Below are 21,303 nucleotides of genomic sequence, written 5' to 3' on the forward strand. Positions count from 1 at the left end.
AATAGTAAGACCAGTTGTTCTCTGGGTACTCGGCCCCTTGCGCTGGAAGACCGGGAGCAGAAGGAAGCCTCCATAATCCAAGGGGAAGTGGTTAGCAACTTGCTACACCACTTAGACACAGACAGGTCTGTGGGGCCAGATGGGATCCACCCAAGGGTACTGAGGGAGCTGGGGCAGGTGCTCACCAAGCCACTTTCAATCATTTATAAGCATTCCTGGCTGTCCAGGGAGGTCCCAGTGGACTGGAGGTTAGCAAATGTGACGCCCATCTACAGGAAGGGCCGGAAGAAGGATCTGGGGAACTACAGGCCTGTCAGCCTGACTTTGGTGCCAGGAAGGTTACGGAGCAGATCATCTTGAGTGCTCTCATGCGGCACATACAGGATACCCAGGTGATCAGGCCCAGTCAGCGTGGGTTTATGAAAGTCAGGTCCTGCTTGACCAACCTAATCTCCTGTGACACAGTGACCTGCTTAGTGGATGGGGAAAAGCCTGTGGATGTTGTCTACCTAGACTTTAGTAGAGCCTTTGACACTGTTTCCCCCAGCATTCTCCTGGAGAAACTGACTGCTCATGGCTTAGATGCGTGTACTCTTTACTGCGTAAAAAACTGGCTGAATGGATGAGCCCAAAGAGTTGTGGTGAATGGAGTTAAATCCAGTTGGCGGCCGGTCACAGGTAGTGTTCCCCAGGGCTCAGCACAGGGGCCAGTTCTGTTTCCTATCTTTATTGATGATCTGGATGAGGGGATCGAGTGCTCCCTCAGTAAGTTTGCAGATGACACCAAGGCGGGCAGGAGTGTTGACCTACTTGAGGGTAGAAAGGCTCTGCAGAGGCATTTGGAGAGGCTGGATCAATGGGCTGAGGCCAGTTGCATGAGGTTCAGCAAGGTCAAGTGCCTGGTCCTGTGCTAGGGTCACAGCAACTACATGCAATGTTACAGGCTTGGGGAAGAGTGGCTGGAGAGCTGGCTGGCAGAAATGGAGCTGGTGGCACTGGTTGATAGCTGGCTGAAGATGAGCCAGCAGTGTGCCCAGGTGGCCAGGCAGGCCAAGAGCATCCTGGTCCGTATCAGAAATAGTGTGGCCAGCAGGAGTAGGGAAGTGATCGTCCCCCTGTACGTGGCACTGGTGAGGCCACGCCTCAAATACTGTGTTCAGTGTTGGGCCCTCACTACAAGAACAACGTTGAGGTGTTCGAGCATGTCCAAAGAAGGGCAACGAAGCTGGTGAGGGGTCTGGAGCACAAGTCTTCTGAGGAGCAGCTGAGGGAACTGGGGTTGTTTAGACTGGAAAAAAGGAGGCTGAGGTGAGACCTTGTTGCTCTTTACAACTACCTGAAAGGGGTTTGTGGTGCGGTGCGTTTTGGTCTCTTCTCCCAAGTAACCAGCGATAGGATGAGAGGAAATGGCCTCAAGTTGCACCAGGGGAGGTTTAGATTGGATGTTAGGAAAAATCTCTTCACTGCAAGGGTTGTCAAGCACTGGAACAGGCTGCCCAGGGAAGTGGTTGAGTCACCATCCCTGGTGACTTTAAATACCTGGAGGTATTTATAAGCCATGTAAATGTGGTGCTTAGGGACATGGTTTAGTGGTGGACTTGGCAGTGCTAGGTTAATGGTTGGACTCGATCTTAAAGGTCCTTTCCAACTTAAACAATTCTATGATTCTATATTATTGAGCATTGGATTTCAGAGAAGTACTGTTATTTCTTAAACTTTGTATATATTTTTAGTGGTTGGGGAAAAAGAAGATGATGTGGACCATAGGGAGGATTACTTTGAGCCTATTTCTCCTGATCGAACATCGATTCATCAAGAAAGCCAGTATTCTGATGATGGTGAAGTGGAGGAAGATCAACCAGAAGAAGGGGATGATGAAGATGACGTGGATGTTGAGGAGGAGGAGGAGGAGGAGGATGATGATGATGATGATGGGCAAACAGTAGAGAGTATTGCTGATGAAGAAGAGGAAGAGGAGGAGGAAGATGAAGATGAAGAGGAGGGTGAAGAGGAAGAAGAAGGTGAAGGTAAGTGAAGTTGTAAAAAAATTATGGGGAAAAAAAAAAAGTCAGGTTTATGAATTTTTGGTGGCAGTACTGTTGTGATGACTAGGTGTGAAGAGAGCTGGATCTTTTCTCTTTGTCACTGCACCATTGCCTGCCTTATTTATGGTTCTAACATCTCTCGAGTAGTATTTCACTGTGGAATATTCATTCTTTTATAGCAAATCTTCCTGTTCTTTTCTATAAATAGAGGAAAATAGATACAGCTTTTATAGGTGAGAACGAACATTTGATCTTGTTCTCTGTTTTGTTTAAAAATGGAAAGTGGTGAAAGAAATTATTTCTTAATTAAAAATCAAATAAATTTGTTTATGTAATAAAGTTAGTAGTCATCATCTTGTATTACTTATAGTTCCCACTCATGCCTGTGCAAAATTTCACGTTAGAAGTTTTATGATGGATATAATCACAGGAAGAAAATTGGACAATATTCATGTAGTATCCTAGTTAAACTTTTTGCTTATACATTCTTTTAAATGTCTCCGTTATTACATTAAACAATCTGTCAGCTGGGGCTTTCAGTTACATCTGGTGAGAGAAAGCTTTCTGTATGTTAGTGTATGGTTGTTCTCTAACCAGTAATATTTGTATTAAATAAATTATTACTTTTTTCTTTTGAGCAGATTCTCTGCAGTTATCAACTGGTTTATTCATAACTGAATTTATTTTGTAACTGAATCTTTTTAGGAGATGATGGATATGAGCAGATTTCAAGTGATGAGGATGGAATTGCTGATCTGGAACGTGAAACATTTAAGTATCCAAGCTTTGATATTGAATATACTCCTGAGGATCTGGCATCTGTGCCTCCTGTAACATATGAGCCTTTTGAAAGGGAGCTTGGACCTCTTCTATACTTCAGCTGCCCTTACAAGACTGTATTTGAAAACGAAGTTGGTAAAATAAAGGACCAAGACCCAGAAAAAGAAAATTCAGGGGCAGTGGAAGCCTCAGTTAAATTAACTGAACTGTTGGAATTATATCAAGAGGAAAGGGGTGCAAAGTGGGTCACTGCATTAGAAGAAGTTCCGAGTTTAATAGTAAAAGGATTGAGCTACCTGCAGGTGAAAGACACAAAGCAAGACTATATTACCCACCTAGTGGACTGGACCCTCCAAGCTTTAAACCTTCAGGTAGCTCTCAAACAGCCCATTGCTTTGAATGTCCGACAACTCAAAGCTGGGACAAAATTGGTATCATCGTTAGGGGAATGTGGGACTCAAGGAATAATGGCACTCTTGCAGGCAGGAGTTATTAATGTGTTATTTGAACTGTTGTTTGCAGATCATGTATCATCCTCCCTTAAACTTAATGCTTTTAAGGCTTTGGATAGTGTTATTAGTATGACTGAGGGTATGGAAATGTTTCTAAGAGGTGGTCTAGATGTAGATGAAAAAAGCGGTTATCAAAAACTCCTGGAACTCATACTGTTAGATCAGACTGTGAGAGTAGTTACTGCTGGTTCTGCAATTCTCCAGAAATGTCACTTCTATGAGATTCTGTCAGATATTAAAAAGGTGGTTGATCAGTTAGCAGAGAACACTCCTTCTCTTCCTAATCACACGGAGCCGGAACAGGACCAGGACTTGGCAGGACTTGAAAGAACCAACCAAGAATATGAGAATGATGTGGAGGCTCCAATGGACATGGATCATCTTTTGGAATCTTCTAACATAAGCGAAGGAGAGATGGAAAAACTTGTTAGTCTTCTTGAAGAAATCTTCCATTTGATGGAAACTGCTCCTCATACAATGATTCAGCCACCTGTGAAATCTTTCCCAACCATGGCACGTATTACAGGCCCTCCAGAAAGGGATGATCCCTACCCTGTCCTGTTCAGGTATGGCAGTTGCAAGTTCACTTTCTAGGGCATATTTCCTCTAGCTTGATATAGGTAATTTTCAGGGGTGACTTTGCTGACTAACACTTTTCTAGATGTTTCACTTCATAATTTATTGGAAGATTCTAGATTGTGCTTATAAAGTCTGAGAGAGTTTGATAGTTAATGTACCTGTTATTTTGTTGGCTTTCAATCAACCTAGCATGCATATAACAAGAAGTTTGCCTCTTGTTATTGCTGATACCATGCTAGCACTTCGGTCGCATTCATAGATCCTGACCAGTTGTGCTAGGTGCTGTACAAGTGCATACTTGAAAATTGTTGCAGACCTAGAGTGTTTTCCCTTTGTCTTGGAACACATCTGTGTGTATGGATGAAACAAGTCTGGAATACCTCGGTCTGTATGCCAAGGTGCCAAGATAGAAGCCAGCCCTGGTTAGAAGTCATGCAGTTGTGTCAGTGTAGCTCGCTGTTTCACAGCACAGGCAGAGGAGTTGAGGCCTGCCTGCTTTCAGCCGTTCAAAGGGTCTCATGGGTTATTTCTCTGCTAGCAAGTTTCTGCCTAGAAAGCATTTCACTAAATGCTAACATGTTTCTTTGATAGCAGCAGTGTAGGTCATGGCTTAATATAAGCATCTACATACAAAGAGTCTTCAAATGACATCCTACATCTGCTAAAAGCATTCATTTCTTAGTATATTTAAGTCATTTAAGGCAGCATTGATGGTGGTTCAGATACAGCAAATGTAATAAAATACAAAGTCTTATTTTGTTTGTAGCTAAGGTGAGGGTTTTTTTGGTGAGTTTTTTTGAGATTGGAACTTCATATTTAGGGATTTATTTCCTGTAAAATTATAGCAATTAATGTTTTTGAAGATGAAAATTTTGCACTACTTCATAATTAGTTATTATTTCTTATAGTCCACAGAGCAATAATTGCTGAAGCTAGGAGGTATGTAATTTTATATAATGTTATTATGCAGTGTTGACAGATGACTGTGATATTACTGATTATTTTCGTCTTTTTTTTTTTTTTTCCAGATATCTTCATAGTCACCATTTTTTGGAATGCATTACTTTGCTACTGTCTATTCCAGTGACAGGGGCACATCCAGGTGTGCTTCAAGCTGTACGAGATATATTGCGTTTCTTGGCACAGTCACAGAAGGGTCTTCTTTTCTTTATTTCCGAGTACGAAGCAACAAACTTGTTGATTAGAGCACTTTGTCAGTTTTCTGATCCGGATCAAGAGGAAGGTCTCCAATCAGATGGTGCCAATGAGGATGCTTTTGCCCTGTGGCTGCTGCATTCAACACAGACATTACAATGCATTTCAGAATTATTCTGCCACTTTCAGCGGTGCACAGCCAGTGAGGAGACTGACCATTCAGATCTGCTGGGAACACTTCACAACCTTTACTTGATTACCTTTAACCCTGTGGGAAGATCTGCTGTGGCTCATGTTTTCAGTCTGGAGAAAAATCTCCAAAGTCTTATTACTCTAATGGAGTACTATTCCAAAGAAGCTTTAGGGTAATTTATGCATTTATTTATATACTTTAGGTTTTTAGATTTTAGAAGTATCTTTTATAAATAATTCAGTAAAACTAAAATACTTTTTTCTTTTAGATCATATTTTTATTAAAAAAAAAAATGACTCGAGTAGAAGAACGTAGTAGAAAATCAGGCCTGTCATTTGTAATCAAGTACTTAATACTCAGAATCTGCATCCACAAAGGTGTTGTAATATAGGTCAGACTTTTGGCTATATGAAAAAATCAGTAAGTAGGCAGTTTTCATTCAAGCATAAAATTTGACCATGAAACAAACAAGAGATTTGACTGTGGAAACTGGACACTGCACACTTCTCTGGGATGGGAATCTCTCAGTTCTTTAAGTTCTTACAAATGTTTGTTGTGATCTAACCTGGCAAGCAGCTAAACAGCACACAGCCGTTTGCTCACTAACCCCTCCCAGGTGGGATGAGGGAGAGAATCAGGGGGAAAAAAAAAAAAATTCATGGGTTGAGATAAAGACAGTTTAATAGGACAGAAAAGGCGGGGGAAGAAATAATGATGATAAAAGTATATACAAAACAGGCGATGCACAATGCAGTTGCTCACCACCTGCTGACCGATGCCCAGCCAGTTCCTGAGCAGTGGTCCTCCCTGGCCAACTCCCGCAGTTTATATACTGAGCATGACACCGTATGGTATGGAATATCCCTTTGGCCAGCCTGGGTCATCTGTCCTGGCTGTGCCCCCTCTCAGATTCCTGTGCAACCCCTGCCTTCTTGCTGGCAGGCCAGCATGAGAAGCTAAACAGTCCTCAACTGCTTAGCAATAACTGCAAACAAAATGTTTTCAATGTTATTTTCATCCCAAATCCAAAACACAGCACTATACCAGCTGCTAGGAAGAAAAGTAACTCTATCCCAGCTGAAACCAGGACAGTGTTAAAAACCAGTCATTATTTTCTCTGGACAGGAAGTTTTACTACTTTAGGTAGCAGTGCTTTTAAAACAGGATTTATAAACCAAAGTTACAGAAAAAAATTTGTGTGCTGCTTGACTCACTCTCATCTTTTGTGGATGCTGAAATATGAAGTCAACGTAAAAGAAAGCTTTCACTTTTGAAAAAGCATAGGAGAAAATTGGGTGGGGTTTTTTTTGTTGATAATTATATGGGGCAATCCTTAGGGAAGGTAAAAGTTGTGTAGGCAGACTTTTAGGGGTCAAGGAATGAAAATTTAACAGATAACCAGTTGTATTAGCTGAGATCTAAAGAAAATCCTTGTTGTTGTTTCAGAGACTCAAAGTCTAAGAAATCAGTTGCTTATAATTATGCTTGCATCCTTGTTTTGCTGGTGGTTCAGTCTTCCAGTGATGTCCAAATGCTGGAACAGCACTCAGCGCCTTTGCTGAAGCTTTGTAAAGCAGATGAAAATAACACCAAATTGCAAGGTATGGTATGTGTCATTATCAGCTGAATTGTTTGAAAGTATAGAAGAAACCTTTTATATGTGGGTAATTGGTGCTTCACAATCATCTGGTTTGGATAATATGTATAATGAAATTCCTTTTCCAGCTGCATCTGATTAGTTGAGTCACTGAGATAATGTGTAATTTGTTTCCTGTTAATGAGAGTTAAATAGGAAATTCTTTATAGCTAAATTATTTGACAAGTAATATTAACTACCATGGATTTTGGATAATTAGATGAAGTTTGGAATTATTTCTGTGTGGAAAATAGGAGAGCAAATTTTAGTAAAAAAGGACTAACTAGTGAGTGAGCTGACTTATTTTTGTTGTTCCCTTTAGTGATGTAGCCTTATAGGGTCTTTATATACTATACCAATAAATTAATCCTGGGACTGTTTTCTTGGCACCTTGGCCAAGTGGCATGGAATGTTAATAACCATTAACTTAATAATAACCATGTTACCTGGTTATTATATTTTTTGACCTCTAGACTGTGTCTTGGTATGTTCCCTGAGTGTTGACTCACAGATCAGGCCCAGGTCCTTTGGAAAAAGCCTGCTGGGGACTATTCTGATACCTGAATGTTGAAACTCTGATGTCCAGAGTTGTGCTCTGCACTGCTTAACTGACTCATGTAGACATACCAGTAATTTCTTCCAAAGCTTAAATGTACTCCTCTGCCATGCTTTTATTTCTTTGCTCCTCACCTGATCATCAGATAATTTCATGAGGAGCGGGGCTGGTTTATTAAACCAAATCATGAAATCAGCCTGAGAATTAGTTGTCAAGTCATATCCAGTCGACCTTTGAACCTTCAGATTCTTCTAAATATTTTCAGGACCAATGGGTTTTAAAACTTTAAATCTCTTGTTCCCCAAAATTAGGACTTTCAGGTTATTCTGGACTGAGGGAGAGATTATTAATCTGTAAGGACTTCCAGAGTGAGTATGTGTTACTGGTGCAGAGATTAGCTCCATTTGGGCATTTAATAGGAGTTTTGGATTCAGTTTGTAATAACCTTATGTACATTAAGGGGAATGTGCTTTGTTCCTTCCCCTTATTGGCTTGTTCTTTAGCTGACAGTGGGATGCTTACTGTCTTTTATAAAATATGTTTAATTACAAATAATACAGAAAATAAGATGAAAATTATTTGAGTGTTCGGGTTGACTTGAGCCAAATTTTGTTGGTGTACATGAGGTGTATTGCCTGTTCTGAAGTCTTATTTATGTTGATGCTCTTCAGCTGGCTACAGCTGCAATGTATGCCTCAAAAATTTCACACTTGGCCTTAGTACCTGTTGTATAAATCAAGTACATTTTTATTGAAAAAATTTTTATGTTCATAAATGCACTGACAAGTTACTTGATTAAGTCTTTTTTTTTTTGTCCCCCAGAGCTCAGCAAGTGGCTTGAACCTTTGAAAAATCTTAGATTTGAAATAAATTGTATTCCAAATCTCATTGAATATATCAAACAGGTTAGTAAAATACAGATAGATACTATCTTTTAATTATACTCTATAAGTTTAGACCTTTTGTAGTTTGATATTTTATCTTAGGTATTTACTAATGTATGATATTTAAAAATATATACTATTATCCAAAATAGGTGTTTCTATTAAAGCTTATGATCTAGGCCAGGTCTTGCACTCAGTTATATTTATTGAAACAAAATCTAAGGTAACTACATGATGCAAAGATCCAACTATTTAAATCTTCTAACTTCCCATAAAAAAAGCAAACAATGCAAACATTGACCCTCCTTTGTTTTGCTTCTCCCATATTTGTGACTGCTTTCCAAAAGGTGGAATAACTGAACTTAAATTTTGTGGAATACTTACCGTAACTAAATACAGAATTTGACTACTAAGCTAGTGATATACTTGTTGTAAAGTCTTCCTTGTAATATGGGTTCTTTTTTTTTTCCTTCGCCTCCCACCCCCACAAAAAGAATATTGACAGTTTGATGACCCCAGATGGAGTTGGTCTTCCTACTGCACTTCGTGTTCTTTGTCATGTTGCATGTCCACCGCCTCTGGTAGAAGGTATGGTTAATATATTTGCACTGCTTAACATAGAAATCTTAGTTTTTCCAAGTCTTCTACTTAAACATGTCTAAAGTGTAACTGTGATCGCCCAGGAGAAATTAGACATACAGAAATGTTATTTCTTTTCCATGCAGGTCAACAGAAGGACCTTAAATGGAATCTTGCAGTTATTCAGCTCTTTTCTTCTGAGGGAATGGACACCTTTATCCGGGTATTACAGAAGTTGAACAGCATACTTATTCAGCCTTGGCGACTCCATGTCAACATGGGCACCACACTTCACAGAGTCACTACTGTTTCTATGGCACGCTGTACACTTACTCTCCTTAAAACAATGCTGACAGAACTCCTGAGGGGTGGATCCTTTGAATTCAAAGACATGCGTGTTCCATCAGCACTTGTTTCTTTACATATGCTCCTTTGTTCTATTCCTCTCTCAGGCCGCTTAGATAGCGATGAACAAAAAATTCAGAATGACATTGTTGATATCTTACTGACTTTTACACAAGGTGTTAATGAAAAACTTACCATTTCTGAAGAAACTTTGGCAAACAATACTTGGTCTTTAATGCTGAAGGAAGTTCTCTCTTCAATTTTGAGAATTCCCGAAGGCTTTTTCTCTGGACTTATACTGCTTTCAGAATTGTTGCCTCTTCCACTGCCCATGCAGACAACTCAGGTATAATTTAGATATTTTAGTTTTTCAAGAATTTTAATTATGGCTAACCCTTAGACCATTTTCGTAGCTATGGAAAAAACAGATATGTTTTACATACAACAGGATGAATTAAAGGTTCTGTAAAGTATTTGTATTCATATGGATTCTTTGAAGGTACTTCTTTTTCATCGGAAACAAAATTGTTATTATTTGGAGCACCTTTTTAAATCAGCAGTCATATGTTGTTTTTTTTGCCCCTTGTGAAATTCTCTCGACTCCCATTCTGTTACTTAAATGGTTGACTGCGAAACCTTTGAATTTAATCGTGAATGCCAAACTCTCAATATATTGAGGCTGTCCTTTCTTTTGGCATGGATCTTGAATTTGTGATCTTTAATGAGTAAGCATAAAAGGTGTGTGACAACCCATGCTCCCGAAGGAATACCTAATTTGCTGGAATCATGCCCTGTCATTCAGTGATAATAATGAAAATGGCATTCCATGTTTTTGATGAGGACATTATTAGTACTTAGTCATTGTTTATACCTTGTGATAGAGTTCAGGTTTTATGATAAAAGTTGAAAGGAAAAACCTTGTGTCCTTCTGTTCCTGCAGGTAATTGAACCACATGACATTTCAGTGGCACTCAACACCAGGAAGCTGTGGAGTATGCATCTTCATGTTCAGGCCAAACTGATACAGGAGATAGTTCGGTCTTTCTCCGGTTCATCTTGCCAGCCTATTCAGCATATGTTGAGACGTATCTGTGTTCAGTTGTGTGACTTGGCTTCACCTACTGCTCTTCTTATCATGAGGACTGTATTGGATCTGATAGTAGAAGACCTACAAAGGTATCTTTGTTTTCTATTGCAAAGATTTCTTTAATGAACTGTTAAATTCACCTTGGTTCTGTGCAGTAGATTTAGCAGGAGGAAAATACAGAAGTATTACTTACCCATTATGAACTGAATGAATTCTCAGTTTGGTGCTATACATTGTATCCTGACAACGCTTAGTGTTGTGAAGGAACCATCTTGTGCTTTTAAGTTTTGGTGTAGGATGGTTTCACGTTGTATGCTTATGGTAAGTATTTTAGGAAGATTTTCTTCAGGCTGTCCCTACAAAGCCTTATCTCATCTGTGAAGTGCTTCTGAAGCATCTGATATAAATAAGAAAAGTAGGCCAGTAAAGTTTGCTATACTGGGATTTGCATACCAAGAGGAAAATGTGTAGGTGTTTGTAAGATGGAGGAAGTTGAATACTACAAATTCAGAGTGTTTTGAAACAATGAGTACTGTTTATTTAAAAGCATAATTATCCACATAGAATTAAATACTGTTTGTATAAAAGCATATTTATCCGTATACAGTTAGATGCCCTATAGTATGTTAAATGCATAGTAGATTAGTTAATTTACCATGCAACCAGAAGTCATTTAGTGAAAGTTGAGCTATTTTCAAAAAGTAAATGAAACTGTAAGTTTAAGTATGTAAACTAAGTATTTTTTTCAAATACAGAATTATGACCTCTGTAATGGTTGTTTTAAAGTGATCTAAAAAACTACAAAACCACCTTTTTTCAAAGTGCCTTGCTATCCTTTCAGCAACACAGAAGATAAAGAGAAACAGTACACTGGACAGACCACTCGATTGCTTGCTTTATTGGATGCCCTGGCTTCACATAAAGCTTGTAAATTGGCTATTTTGCATCTTATCAATGGAACTACCAAAGGTGATGAAAAGTATGCAGAGGTTTTCCAGGAGCTCTTGGCTTTGATGCGATCAGCTGGGGACAATGTCACTCATCAACAGTGTGCTGAATATGTAACTTCCCTTTTGCAGTCCCTCTGTGATCAGGTATTTTTTATATTTAATGCATGGTATGTATTGATAATTGTAGGAGACAAATTAAATGAGGTTATTTCTTAGGTGCCTGCTTTTTTCCAAAAGAAAAAAAAATAAACCTTGTTAAAACACAAAAAGAAAAAAGTCTATGGTTGGCTGCTTTGGCAGACTTGCTGTCTTGTTGCTCTTGAATGTAAATCTTTTCATTTGATGATATCTCTTTTGCATTATGTGCACTATTCTGGTAGCTCATTAGAGGCCAAAAACTGAATGGCACAAAGATTGACTGTCCCCTCAGCTGAGAGGGATGCCGTTTCTCCCTATGGGCCACTGGCAAAACTTGTGTCGTCACTATTCACCTCTTACCTAGCTGAATAAATATGTACCTCTTAGTTGTCTAACGGAAACCTATTAAAAATGTATCCCAAATATAAAGATATACATGATATGCTGCTACTATAAAACTCCACCGTTAAAAAAAAAAAAAGGCATAAGCTACTAGAGCAAGGAAAAAACGTTATCTGGAAACTGGTTCATAGACTAGCCCGAGTAGTTTCTCATTAGTTGTGTGCATAGATTTGCAGTCATTATTTGTCTTACTAGTTGCATGTATTTATTTGCTTTAATGCTTACCCACTTATGCAAAAGACATTTGGGCATTGTTGTTCAGTACAGATTAATCATCCATTTGCATATAAACAAGAGCTCTTTGCCCATGCAAATTCATTGTGAAAGTCAGTCTTGGTTTATTTTATGTAAAATGGGGAGGGGGCAGTAGATCTTAAAATTCCTAGGTGGTGTCTGCAGCCTCTTAATTTTCATAGAACCACAGAATCATAGAATATCTCCAGCTGGAAGGGACCCATAATGATCATTGAGTCCAACTCCCTGCTCCACGTGGGACTACCTAAAACTAAACCATGTGACTAAGGGCGTCATCCAGAGGCTCCCTGAAATCTGACAGGCTTGGTGCCATTACCACTTCCCTGGGCAGCCTGTTCCAGTGACTGACCACCCTCTGTGAAGAACTATGTCCTAATGTCCAACCTGAACTTCACCGGGCACAGCTTCATTCCATTTCCTCATGTCCTATTGCTGGTCACCAGAGAGGAGGTTAGCACCTCTCCCTCCACTGCTCCTCTTGAGGAAGGTGTAGGCTGCAGTGAGGCCTCGCTCAGCCTTCTCTTCTCCAAGCTGAACAAACCAAGTGACCTCAGCTGCTCCTCGTATTTCGATGAATGTTTTGAGATTAAGGGACTTTTTAACTACCTAGGCAAGAAACTGTATGCATATTATCCCATGACTGTTTGGCTTTTAGTTGTGGCTCTGCTATCACATTTTCACACTTTGAAACTTTTATGATTTTAAAAATCAATAATGGTTTGTAACCCTTAACCCAAATTAAAAAGGATACTCTGGATTAGTATTTTACTCATCAGTAATAACTGAAATAGTAGAATAAGGTGATAAAGGGGTAGTGAAAGAATCTAGTGCTTCTGACTTAATGTATGGCTTATACTTATTGCTGGTATACAGAATGCATTTTTTACTATGTGTATAATAATCACTTTTTTTCTAGGATATTGCACTCATTTTACCAAGCTCATCAGAAGGCTCTGTGTCTGAATCGGAGCAGCTTTCCAACTCCTTACCAAACAAAGAGCTGATGCCCTTAATTTGTGACTGTCTGATGGAAACATTAACTAATTCTGAGAGCAGTTACAGTTGTCTGCTGACATGTATCCGAACAATGATGTTTCTTACAGAGCATGACTATGGCTTCTATCACTTAAAGAGGTATGGTATTTTAAGATATCACTGACAACTTAAAATTATTTAAAAACTTTGGCAATGTAAAATAATTTCCTACTTGTCTAGTAGGAAATGTTGAGGATAAGGCACCTGAACTCTCATTTCTCTTTGGGGCTTCAGTGTTTTACTCAGTATTTTGGTCTTCCAAATCTTGAGATTTTACCTCTGAATCATTTCTGTACTGTGCACACAGGAGCACTTTCTTTCAAGAAACAAAACAAGCATTGAAAAAAGGTTTGTACACTGTTTCCCCACTCCAAGGCTGGAGGAGTAGAACGAGATCTAGTGCTTGTGTCCTTCCCTTTTGTGTCACTCAGTAGTTGGAGCTCTCATCTGGGACACTGGAGAGCTGTCTGTCAATCCCTCTGTTTTAAGGTGATTCAGTTTGCACTTGTCCAGAGTATTCTGACCTTATCATAGACTCATAGAATATTTTGGGTTGGAAGGGGCCCTTAAAGGTCATCTAGTCCAACCCCCCTGCAGTGAGCAGGGACATCTTCAACTAGAGCAGGTTGCTCAGAGCCCCATCCAACCTGACCTGGAATGTTTCCAGGGATGGCCCATCTACCACGTCTCTGGGCAACCTGTGCCAGGGTTTCACCACCCTCATTGTGAAAAACTGCTTGCCTAGATCTAGTAATCTTCCCTCTTTTCGTTTAAAACCATTACCCCTTGTCCTATCACAACAGGCCCTGCTAAAAAGTCTGTCCCCATCTTTCATAGCAGCCCCCTTTAAGTACTGTAAAGCTGCAATAAGGTCTCCCTGGAGCCTTTTCTTCTCCAGGCTGAACAACCCCAACTCTCAGACTGTCCCCATAGGAGAGGTGTTCCAGCCCTCCGATCATTTTGGTGGCGCTCCTCTGGACCCGCTCCACCAGGTCCATGTCTTTCCTGTGCTGAGTGTTCCAGAGCTGGACGCAGGACTCCAGGTGGGGTCTCACCAGAGTGGAGTAGAGGGGCAGAATCACAGAATCATTAAGGTTGAAAAAGACCTTTAAGATCATGAAGTCCAACCATCAACCCAATACCACCATGCCCACTAAACCATGTCCTGAAGTGCCACGTCCACACGTTTTTTGAACACTTCCAGTGATGGTGACTCTACCATCTCCCTGGGCAGCCTGTTCCAATGCTTGACTACTTCTCTGTAATGAAATTTTTCCTAATATCAAGTCTAAACCTCCCCTGGTGCAACTTGAGGCCATTTCCTCTTGTCCTATCGCTCGTTACTTGGGAGAAGAGACCAACACCCACCTTGCCACAACCCCCTTTCAGGTAGTTGTAGAGAGCGGTAAGGTCTCCCCTCAGCCTCCTCCAGACTGAAAAACCCCAATTCCCTCAACTGCTCCTCAGAAGACTTGTTCTCCAGACCCCTCACCAGCTTTGTTGCCCTTCTTTGGACATGCTCCAGCACCTCAGCGTCCTTCTTGTAGTGAGGGGCCCAAAACTGAACACAGGATTCGAGGTGTGACCTCACCAGTGCCGAGTACAGGGGCACAATCACTTCCCTACTCCTGCTGGCCACACTATTTCTGATACAGGCCAGGACGCTGTTGGCCGCCTTGGCCACCTGGACACACTGCTGGCTCATGTTCAGCTGGCTATCAACCAGCATCCCCAGGACCCTTTCCACCAGGCAGCTCTCCAGCCACTCCTCCCCCAGCCTGTAGCGTTGCATGGGGTTGTTGTGACCGACGTGCAGGATCCAGCACTTGGCCTTATTAAACCTCATACAGTTGGCCTCTGCCCATTGATCCAGCCTGTCCAGGTCCCTTTGCAGAGCCCTCCTACCCTCCAGCAGATGAACACTCCCACCCAACTTGGTGTGGTCTGTAAACTTAACATTGTAACAGCAAGCATGATCCTGCTTGTGCAGGCAAATATTTCTGCACACCTGTCTCTCTTGCACCGAAGGTGAAAATGTAATTTCTTGCAGGTTTTAGAGGTATTGCTGTATATGTGCGGTCTGAAATATCTGCAGGCAGCACTGGTGAGAGCAACAGTCTAGTACAGAGAAAATAACAAAGATCCTGCTTCATAATCAAAACCTAACCTAATTGTAAAATTTACCAAATTTATTTTGCATGTATGTTGTTTAATTACAACAAGTTACAGTGGAATAGTCATAATGTATGCACTAATAAAGTATTGTTTCTCTTTTCATTATGAAAACAGCGCGCTCAGAAAACACACCAGTGCTTTGTATACTGTATTAAAGCGAGTAATAACTAGTTTTAGCAAAGACACAGGTGAACTGGCCTCTTCTTTTTTGGATTTTATGCGACAGATTCTAAACTCCGATACACTGGTAAGTGAATATGTATTGAATACTTACACAAACTCAGCTGCATTTCTCTGATATCTGCAGTGTGAGATATGTTTAGGAGCAATTATTTCAAGAAGCAGTTGACTATGCAGATTGCAGTGTAAGGCTTTTCCATGTCAGTAGTGTTAGTGCCATCTTTAGTTTTTAATGAAATCTGTGAAAGCTGAGCAGAATATATGTTTAGTAAATAAGAGTGTTTTTCAGTAGGAAGAACAGCATATTGATTCATATTGATTTCCTAAGCGAATAGCATGCTATTGTGTCCAGGTTTTAGATTCATGGCATCCTGTTAGAGAGTTGCTGTGTTGATACGTAGTATAGGAAGGAATATAAAATATTTGTTAATTCTCTGGTACAAACCTCAGCTTATATAGGAAAGAGTTGCAATCATTTTGATGCAGCATCTAAACTTGGCCACTGAAATGTACTTTATTAAATATTTTTTCATAATATGTTTTTAGATAAAGAGATCATTCTTGTTTTGCAAGATTTGCTCTAATGTACGTTTGAATTCTAAGTGGTTTGCAGCCCAGAAGTGAATATTTATGTGTATTTACTTCCCACTTACCAAATATTTCAGGGATGTTGTGGAGATGATGGAAGCCTTATGGAAACAGATGGATCTCATCCAGGCAGAACACTGGGTCTAACTACTGCAGAGTTAAAACATCTCCTGCAGAACAAAGAAGAAACCCCAGAAAACCTGCTGCTTGATCTGGAGAAACATGTTATGGTAAAAGAATTTAAATAATCAAGTTGATGTTGCAGTCTTGTATTTGAACATGTTTTTAAAACAATATAGACTATCTTCTTGATGGGAAGCGTGTGCAATTCTATGGCATGCCTCGTGGAATTGGTAATAGCTGTTGCCATTGTTTTAATACTGATGTCCAACGTCACTTATTCCGATGCGGGATGGATGCTGACTTTGTATCATGGTAATGCTAAGAAGTTTCGGTTAGGATTGGTATTACCTTGTGTTGAGAGTATTTGCACACCATAGAGCATTGGCAGTTAAGAGGTGGTGAAAGGCAGCAAATGCATACAACAGAGAGATGGGTAGTGGTGTAGTAGATTGTTAACGTAATAAGCAACAGGAGCCACTGCTTAGCAGTGGCTTGATGTTACTGGGGATCAGTAACAAGTGGAATACCCAGGAGTCAGTATGGATGTTGGATTTTTTTCATCAGGGACCTGAACAATGGATACATCTTCAGTGAATTTGTGTATGACAGTAAGCTGGGGGAGCGACTAATGTGACAAACAGCAAAGCCTCAAGGGAGGGACTTCAATAAACTTTTTAGGACTGGTTTAGCAGAAAGCTTGTGTGGTTCATTAAGAAGAATGCGACGTTTTGCAGTGAGAGCAGGATAACCCCATGCCTTGATGTGAGCTGGGCTGAAAACGACCAGGTAGTTATGGTGGATGTTAGGTTGAACATGGGCCAACAGTGCATGGTCACTACAAATGAGGCAGACTGTGTTCTCAGCTATCCTGGAAGGAGCATGGTCAGCTAATCAAGGAACTTTACTGCCTCCCTCCATGGGATGCTGGTGAGCTCTCATGTGGAGTGCTGCATTCGCCTTTGGCCAGCTTTGCCTTCTCGCCAGTTCTAGAGAGACCTAGGGAAACTGAAGAGGGTTCTACCAAGGTGGTCAGGGACCTAGAGCTCATGTGCTACAGAGAGAGGAGGAGGAAGCCGGGCTTGTTTAGCTTGGTGAAGAGGGCTAAGGAGCTATCTCTGAGCTACTTACAGCTGTTCGGGGGATAGTAACAAAGGTGGTGGAATCAAACTCCTTCCAGTAATTCCAGATGATAAAACAAGAGGCAATGGCCCCAGATTCTGGCTTTAGAGATTCAGGTTGACATTAGCAAAAAAAAAAATCGGAGAGAGAGAAATGGAGCAGTTGAACAGGTTGCTCAGAGTGGTTATGGGCTCTCTGTCACTGAAGCTTTAAGACGCGGCTAGATAAAGTTATGGCTGACCTGATCTGGTCTTGATGATAGTCCGGCTTCAAGTAGGGGGGATTGAACTAGAGGACATGTAGAATTCAGTGCATCCAACGTTTCTGTGATTCTAATCGCAAACTTAACTCTAATGTTCAAATCTAACCCTACATTGATGGCAGCCGTGCAATAGATGGCTGGTTTAGAAGAGCCTGTAAAACAGCTGCTCCACAGCCTATTGGTCACAAAGACCCTTCCAGTGCTGTACTCCCTCCTGTCCCTCTCCTGGCTGTCTACATCTGTGGTAAAAGATAAAAGGTCTAACTGTGCTGAAGGAGAAATAGCAGACACGTAGGATGTTGGAATGCTCTAGCAGGGAGCTTGTTAAGTAAAACCTGGACTGATGCCTTCTTTGGGACTATGTTATAGAGGTTATTGCATCAACTGGAATGTGCATGTGGTGACATGGTTTGTTTTACAGCATACTGAGGAGCTCTCTGCTGTTGTTTCTTTACTTGGGTCTGTTAGTTTCACTATTTGTGGATGGATAGACTGTTTTGTGTAGTACCCCCCCTTTTATTTTTTTAATTCACAAAAGTATATTTCCTTCTCTGAGGAGGGTAAAAAGTCCTGACTTGTGCTGTGTTGACTTAGGATCGTTCTAAGGAAGATGATGGCCTTGAATCCTTACTGGACAACATCGTTGGAGTGAGGCAATTGTTGGAATCAGCAGGTGATTCTTGTCCGCTGAGTGACCAAGATGTAGAGCCTGTTCTTTCTGCACCAGACTCTCTTCAGAATTTGTTTAACAACAGGTAAAACGGTTAACTGTGTGAGCATACTACCTCTGATTTACTTAAGAAAATGCAATAATTTGCGCATGAGTATTTTACAAACGGAATCTAAACAGCACTGTTGTCACTACTACCTACTAGTCCCACTGTATTTAATTTCAGGCAAGTGTCAAGGGTAAGGCAGCAGCATTCACCCCAGGTTCTGTAATGCTGCGTATGCTTGCAGTTGGTTGTAGTTAGTAACCAAATAGGCATTTGGCATTGTTTTGTTGCAGGACTACATACGTGTTGGCAGACGTGATGGATGACCAGCTGAAGTCCATGTGGTTCTCACCTTTTCAGGCTGAAGAAATAGACACTGATCTGGATATGGTAAAAGGCTTCATTAACATAACTGAAGTGGATTTCAAAATGAGGGTTAACCTGAGCTCGTAGCATCAGAAATTCATATGGCCAAACAGTTTGTTTTCCTGAGCTCACCCTTGTAAATTGACCCAGATACAAGAGTTAGCAAATGCCTTCAGGTTCACTCAAAAGCAGCCACAAAATTAGCACTTTCTGCAGTGCTCTAACGCAGAAGTCAGCTCCTTTAGAGGAACAGTTGTGTCAGTCCTACCTGCTTTTGCATTGCTGCTGGGGCTTTTCATCAGTTTGTGTTAAACGTAGACAAAGAATGTGATCTATTTTCTTTTCCTTGCTTGTCTTCTGTCATTGCAGTAATCTCCAAAGAGCCTGATAGCTACACTTTTTTTAAAAAAACCTTTGCTCTGATGTGACAGAAGTGGGAAAAATGGCACTACTAAATGGAACTAGTTGCACAGAAACTTTTTGCAGTATTTGAAACTTGATTTTATAATCTAAACTTTAAATGTCATTTTGAAAAATATACAATAACATCCTTTTTTTATAATGCTAAGAAATTGGCAGTGTCTTAACTTATGTGAGAAATAATCAGTTTCTGTTGACTTCATTGCGTTCATTCTTTTTTAGTTTTACTCTTTTTTTTAATTTACAGGCAAAGATACTTGTGTGTTAATTTCTTAAGCAAAACCAAAACTGTTGATTCCTGTATAAAAGCAAAATTAATAAATTTATAGGACTGTAGCTTAAGCAAGAGTGCCTCACTGTAGGTCATTTAGTGACAAGACAGGTGTTCATACTTGAAAGCTATGCCCTTGACTTTGTTGAGATTCAGAACCATCAAGACAATTTTGTTGCAGCTCTGCTGCTTTTTTGTTTTGTTACTGCTGCTTTTCATTTTGAGCCACACTACTGCATTAAAAGGTAGATGATGGAGCTTTTTTGCTCTAGTAGAATGACCCTAGCTGAATCTCATTCATCCTGGTGCAACATGTTTTCTTCTTCAGTGGTGCTAGTGATGATTGTGATAAAACTAAACCCTATCATTGCAGGTAAAAGTTGACCTAATTGAACTGTCAGAGAAGGGCTGCAGTGACTTTGACTTGCAAGCTGAACTGGAGAGGTCATTTTTGTCAGAACCATCATCTCCTGGCCGCACAAAAACCACAAAAGGGTTCAAACTCGGCAAGCACAAGCATGAGACCTTCATAACTTCAAGGTAAGATGAGTTTAATGAGTGAAGAGTTAGTGTGTTCAGCACTGATTTGTGTATTCTCAAAATGTCAAATACCTTTCAAATTGCATCTCCAATATGGAGAATGCCTGACACTAAGTAAATCACGGTTTGTCATGACAGTGGAAAATCTGAGTACATAGAACCTGCAAAGAGAGCTCATGTTGTGCCACCACCAAGAGGAAGAGGCAGAGGAGGATTTGGACAAGGAATTCGACCACATGATATCTTCCGTCAGCGGAAACAGAATACAAGCAGGCCACCCTCCATGCATGTGGATGATTTTGTTGCTGCAGAGAGCAAAGAAGTAGTTGCTCCAGATGGGATACCACCAGCTAAAAGGCCACCAAAAGTGTCACAGAAGATTTCTTCACGTGGTGGGTTCTCAGGGAATCGTGGCGGACGAGGAGCTTTTCACAGTCAGAACAGGTTCTTTACACCACCTGCTTCAAAAGGTATGTTGTTTCTTGTATTAGAATTGGAGTAAGTGAATGCTAAAAATGCTTCAGTAACACTAACCCAATTTACTACCAGTTAATCATCCCTGGTGTGAGATGTTCCTGAAGCAGTGTTGCTGAAATAAGTTGTTTAGCACTAGAAAAGATTCTCTCGAGTGCTGTGGAATTGAAACAAGGCTGTGAATTCCTGTGTTGTCTCTCTGTCCCTCTCTTTTACAAAAGGAGTTAGCTGTTTTCTTTTAGCAACTGTTGGTGTGCTTCAGATGTGCAGTCAGAAAAATAAAAAGCCCCCTCTACCATGTGACAGGTAGTTCCTTAAATCAAGCATCACAATACAGGAAGATCCTGACAAGAATAAGATGCAATTTTCAGTGAACCTGGATGTTCTAGCTACAGAGTGTTAAATTTCTTTCATATATGGACAAGACTGCATTCCTTTCCCTTCCATCCCATCATTAGGGCAAGTCCTTGCATAGTAGAAACAGAAAATACTTCCATTTGCTAAGTTATAAATACTAGGATTTACTTTACCACAAAGCCTTAAAGTATAGGCATCTATCTTAATACACTAGATAATGTGGATTCTTTTAAACTTGAGTTCATATCTGAAAAATAGGTATTTTCCCCTGATTCTGTGTATGATATGGTAACTTGTAGACTTTGAGTTAGACTACTGAGGGTACCTTTATCTATTTGAATTATGTAAATATTATGCTTACCACCCTGATTATTGTGAAGATTGAAATGAAAAAAAAAAATTGTTTGCTTAACGGTGCATGGGTTTTTCTCTCCCTATCTAGGAAATTACAGTCGTCGTGAAGGCGCTCGAGGCTCAAGTTGGAGTGCACAGAGTACGCCCAGGGGAACCTACAATGACAGTAGAGGCGGCCAAAGCAATTTTAACAGGGGTCCACTGCCACCATTGAGACCATTAAGTTC

General features: G+C 40.4%; 1 protein-coding gene across 1 annotated transcript in view; it reads left to right on the forward strand.

The window, feature by feature from the left end:
• Positions 1-227: 227 nt before the first annotated feature.
• Positions 228-21,303, forward strand: part of KIAA1429 (KIAA1429 ortholog) — a gene marked incomplete at its 5' end in the record, with an annotated part of 21,717 nt that continues 641 nt past the window's right edge. Inside the window, 18 exons of the mRNA XM_010294314.1 lie at positions 228-411; positions 1,734-2,027; positions 2,751-3,903; positions 4,945-5,436; positions 6,711-6,865; positions 8,279-8,361; positions 8,835-8,928; positions 9,066-9,610; positions 10,205-10,440; positions 11,193-11,445; positions 13,013-13,230; positions 15,421-15,553; positions 16,152-16,304; positions 18,173-18,333; positions 18,588-18,684; positions 19,725-19,891; positions 20,030-20,361; positions 21,165-21,303. The exon at positions 21,165-21,303 is cut by the window's right edge and continues 32 nt beyond it. Of these exons, the coding sequence (XP_010292616.1) occupies positions 228-411; positions 1,734-2,027; positions 2,751-3,903; positions 4,945-5,436; positions 6,711-6,865; positions 8,279-8,361; positions 8,835-8,928; positions 9,066-9,610; positions 10,205-10,440; positions 11,193-11,445; positions 13,013-13,230; positions 15,421-15,553; positions 16,152-16,304; positions 18,173-18,333; positions 18,588-18,684; positions 19,725-19,891; positions 20,030-20,361; positions 21,165-21,303 (4,889 nt within the window). The remainder of the gene's footprint in view (positions 412-1,733; positions 2,028-2,750; positions 3,904-4,944; positions 5,437-6,710; positions 6,866-8,278; positions 8,362-8,834; positions 8,929-9,065; positions 9,611-10,204; positions 10,441-11,192; positions 11,446-13,012; positions 13,231-15,420; positions 15,554-16,151; positions 16,305-18,172; positions 18,334-18,587; positions 18,685-19,724; positions 19,892-20,029; positions 20,362-21,164) is intronic.

The sequence above is a fragment of the Phaethon lepturus genome, unplaced genomic scaffold (assembly GCF_000687285.1).
Source record: "Phaethon lepturus isolate BGI_N335 unplaced genomic scaffold, ASM68728v1 scaffold3069, whole genome shotgun sequence".
Classification (NCBI taxonomy): domain Eukaryota; kingdom Metazoa; phylum Chordata; class Aves; order Phaethontiformes; family Phaethontidae; genus Phaethon; species Phaethon lepturus.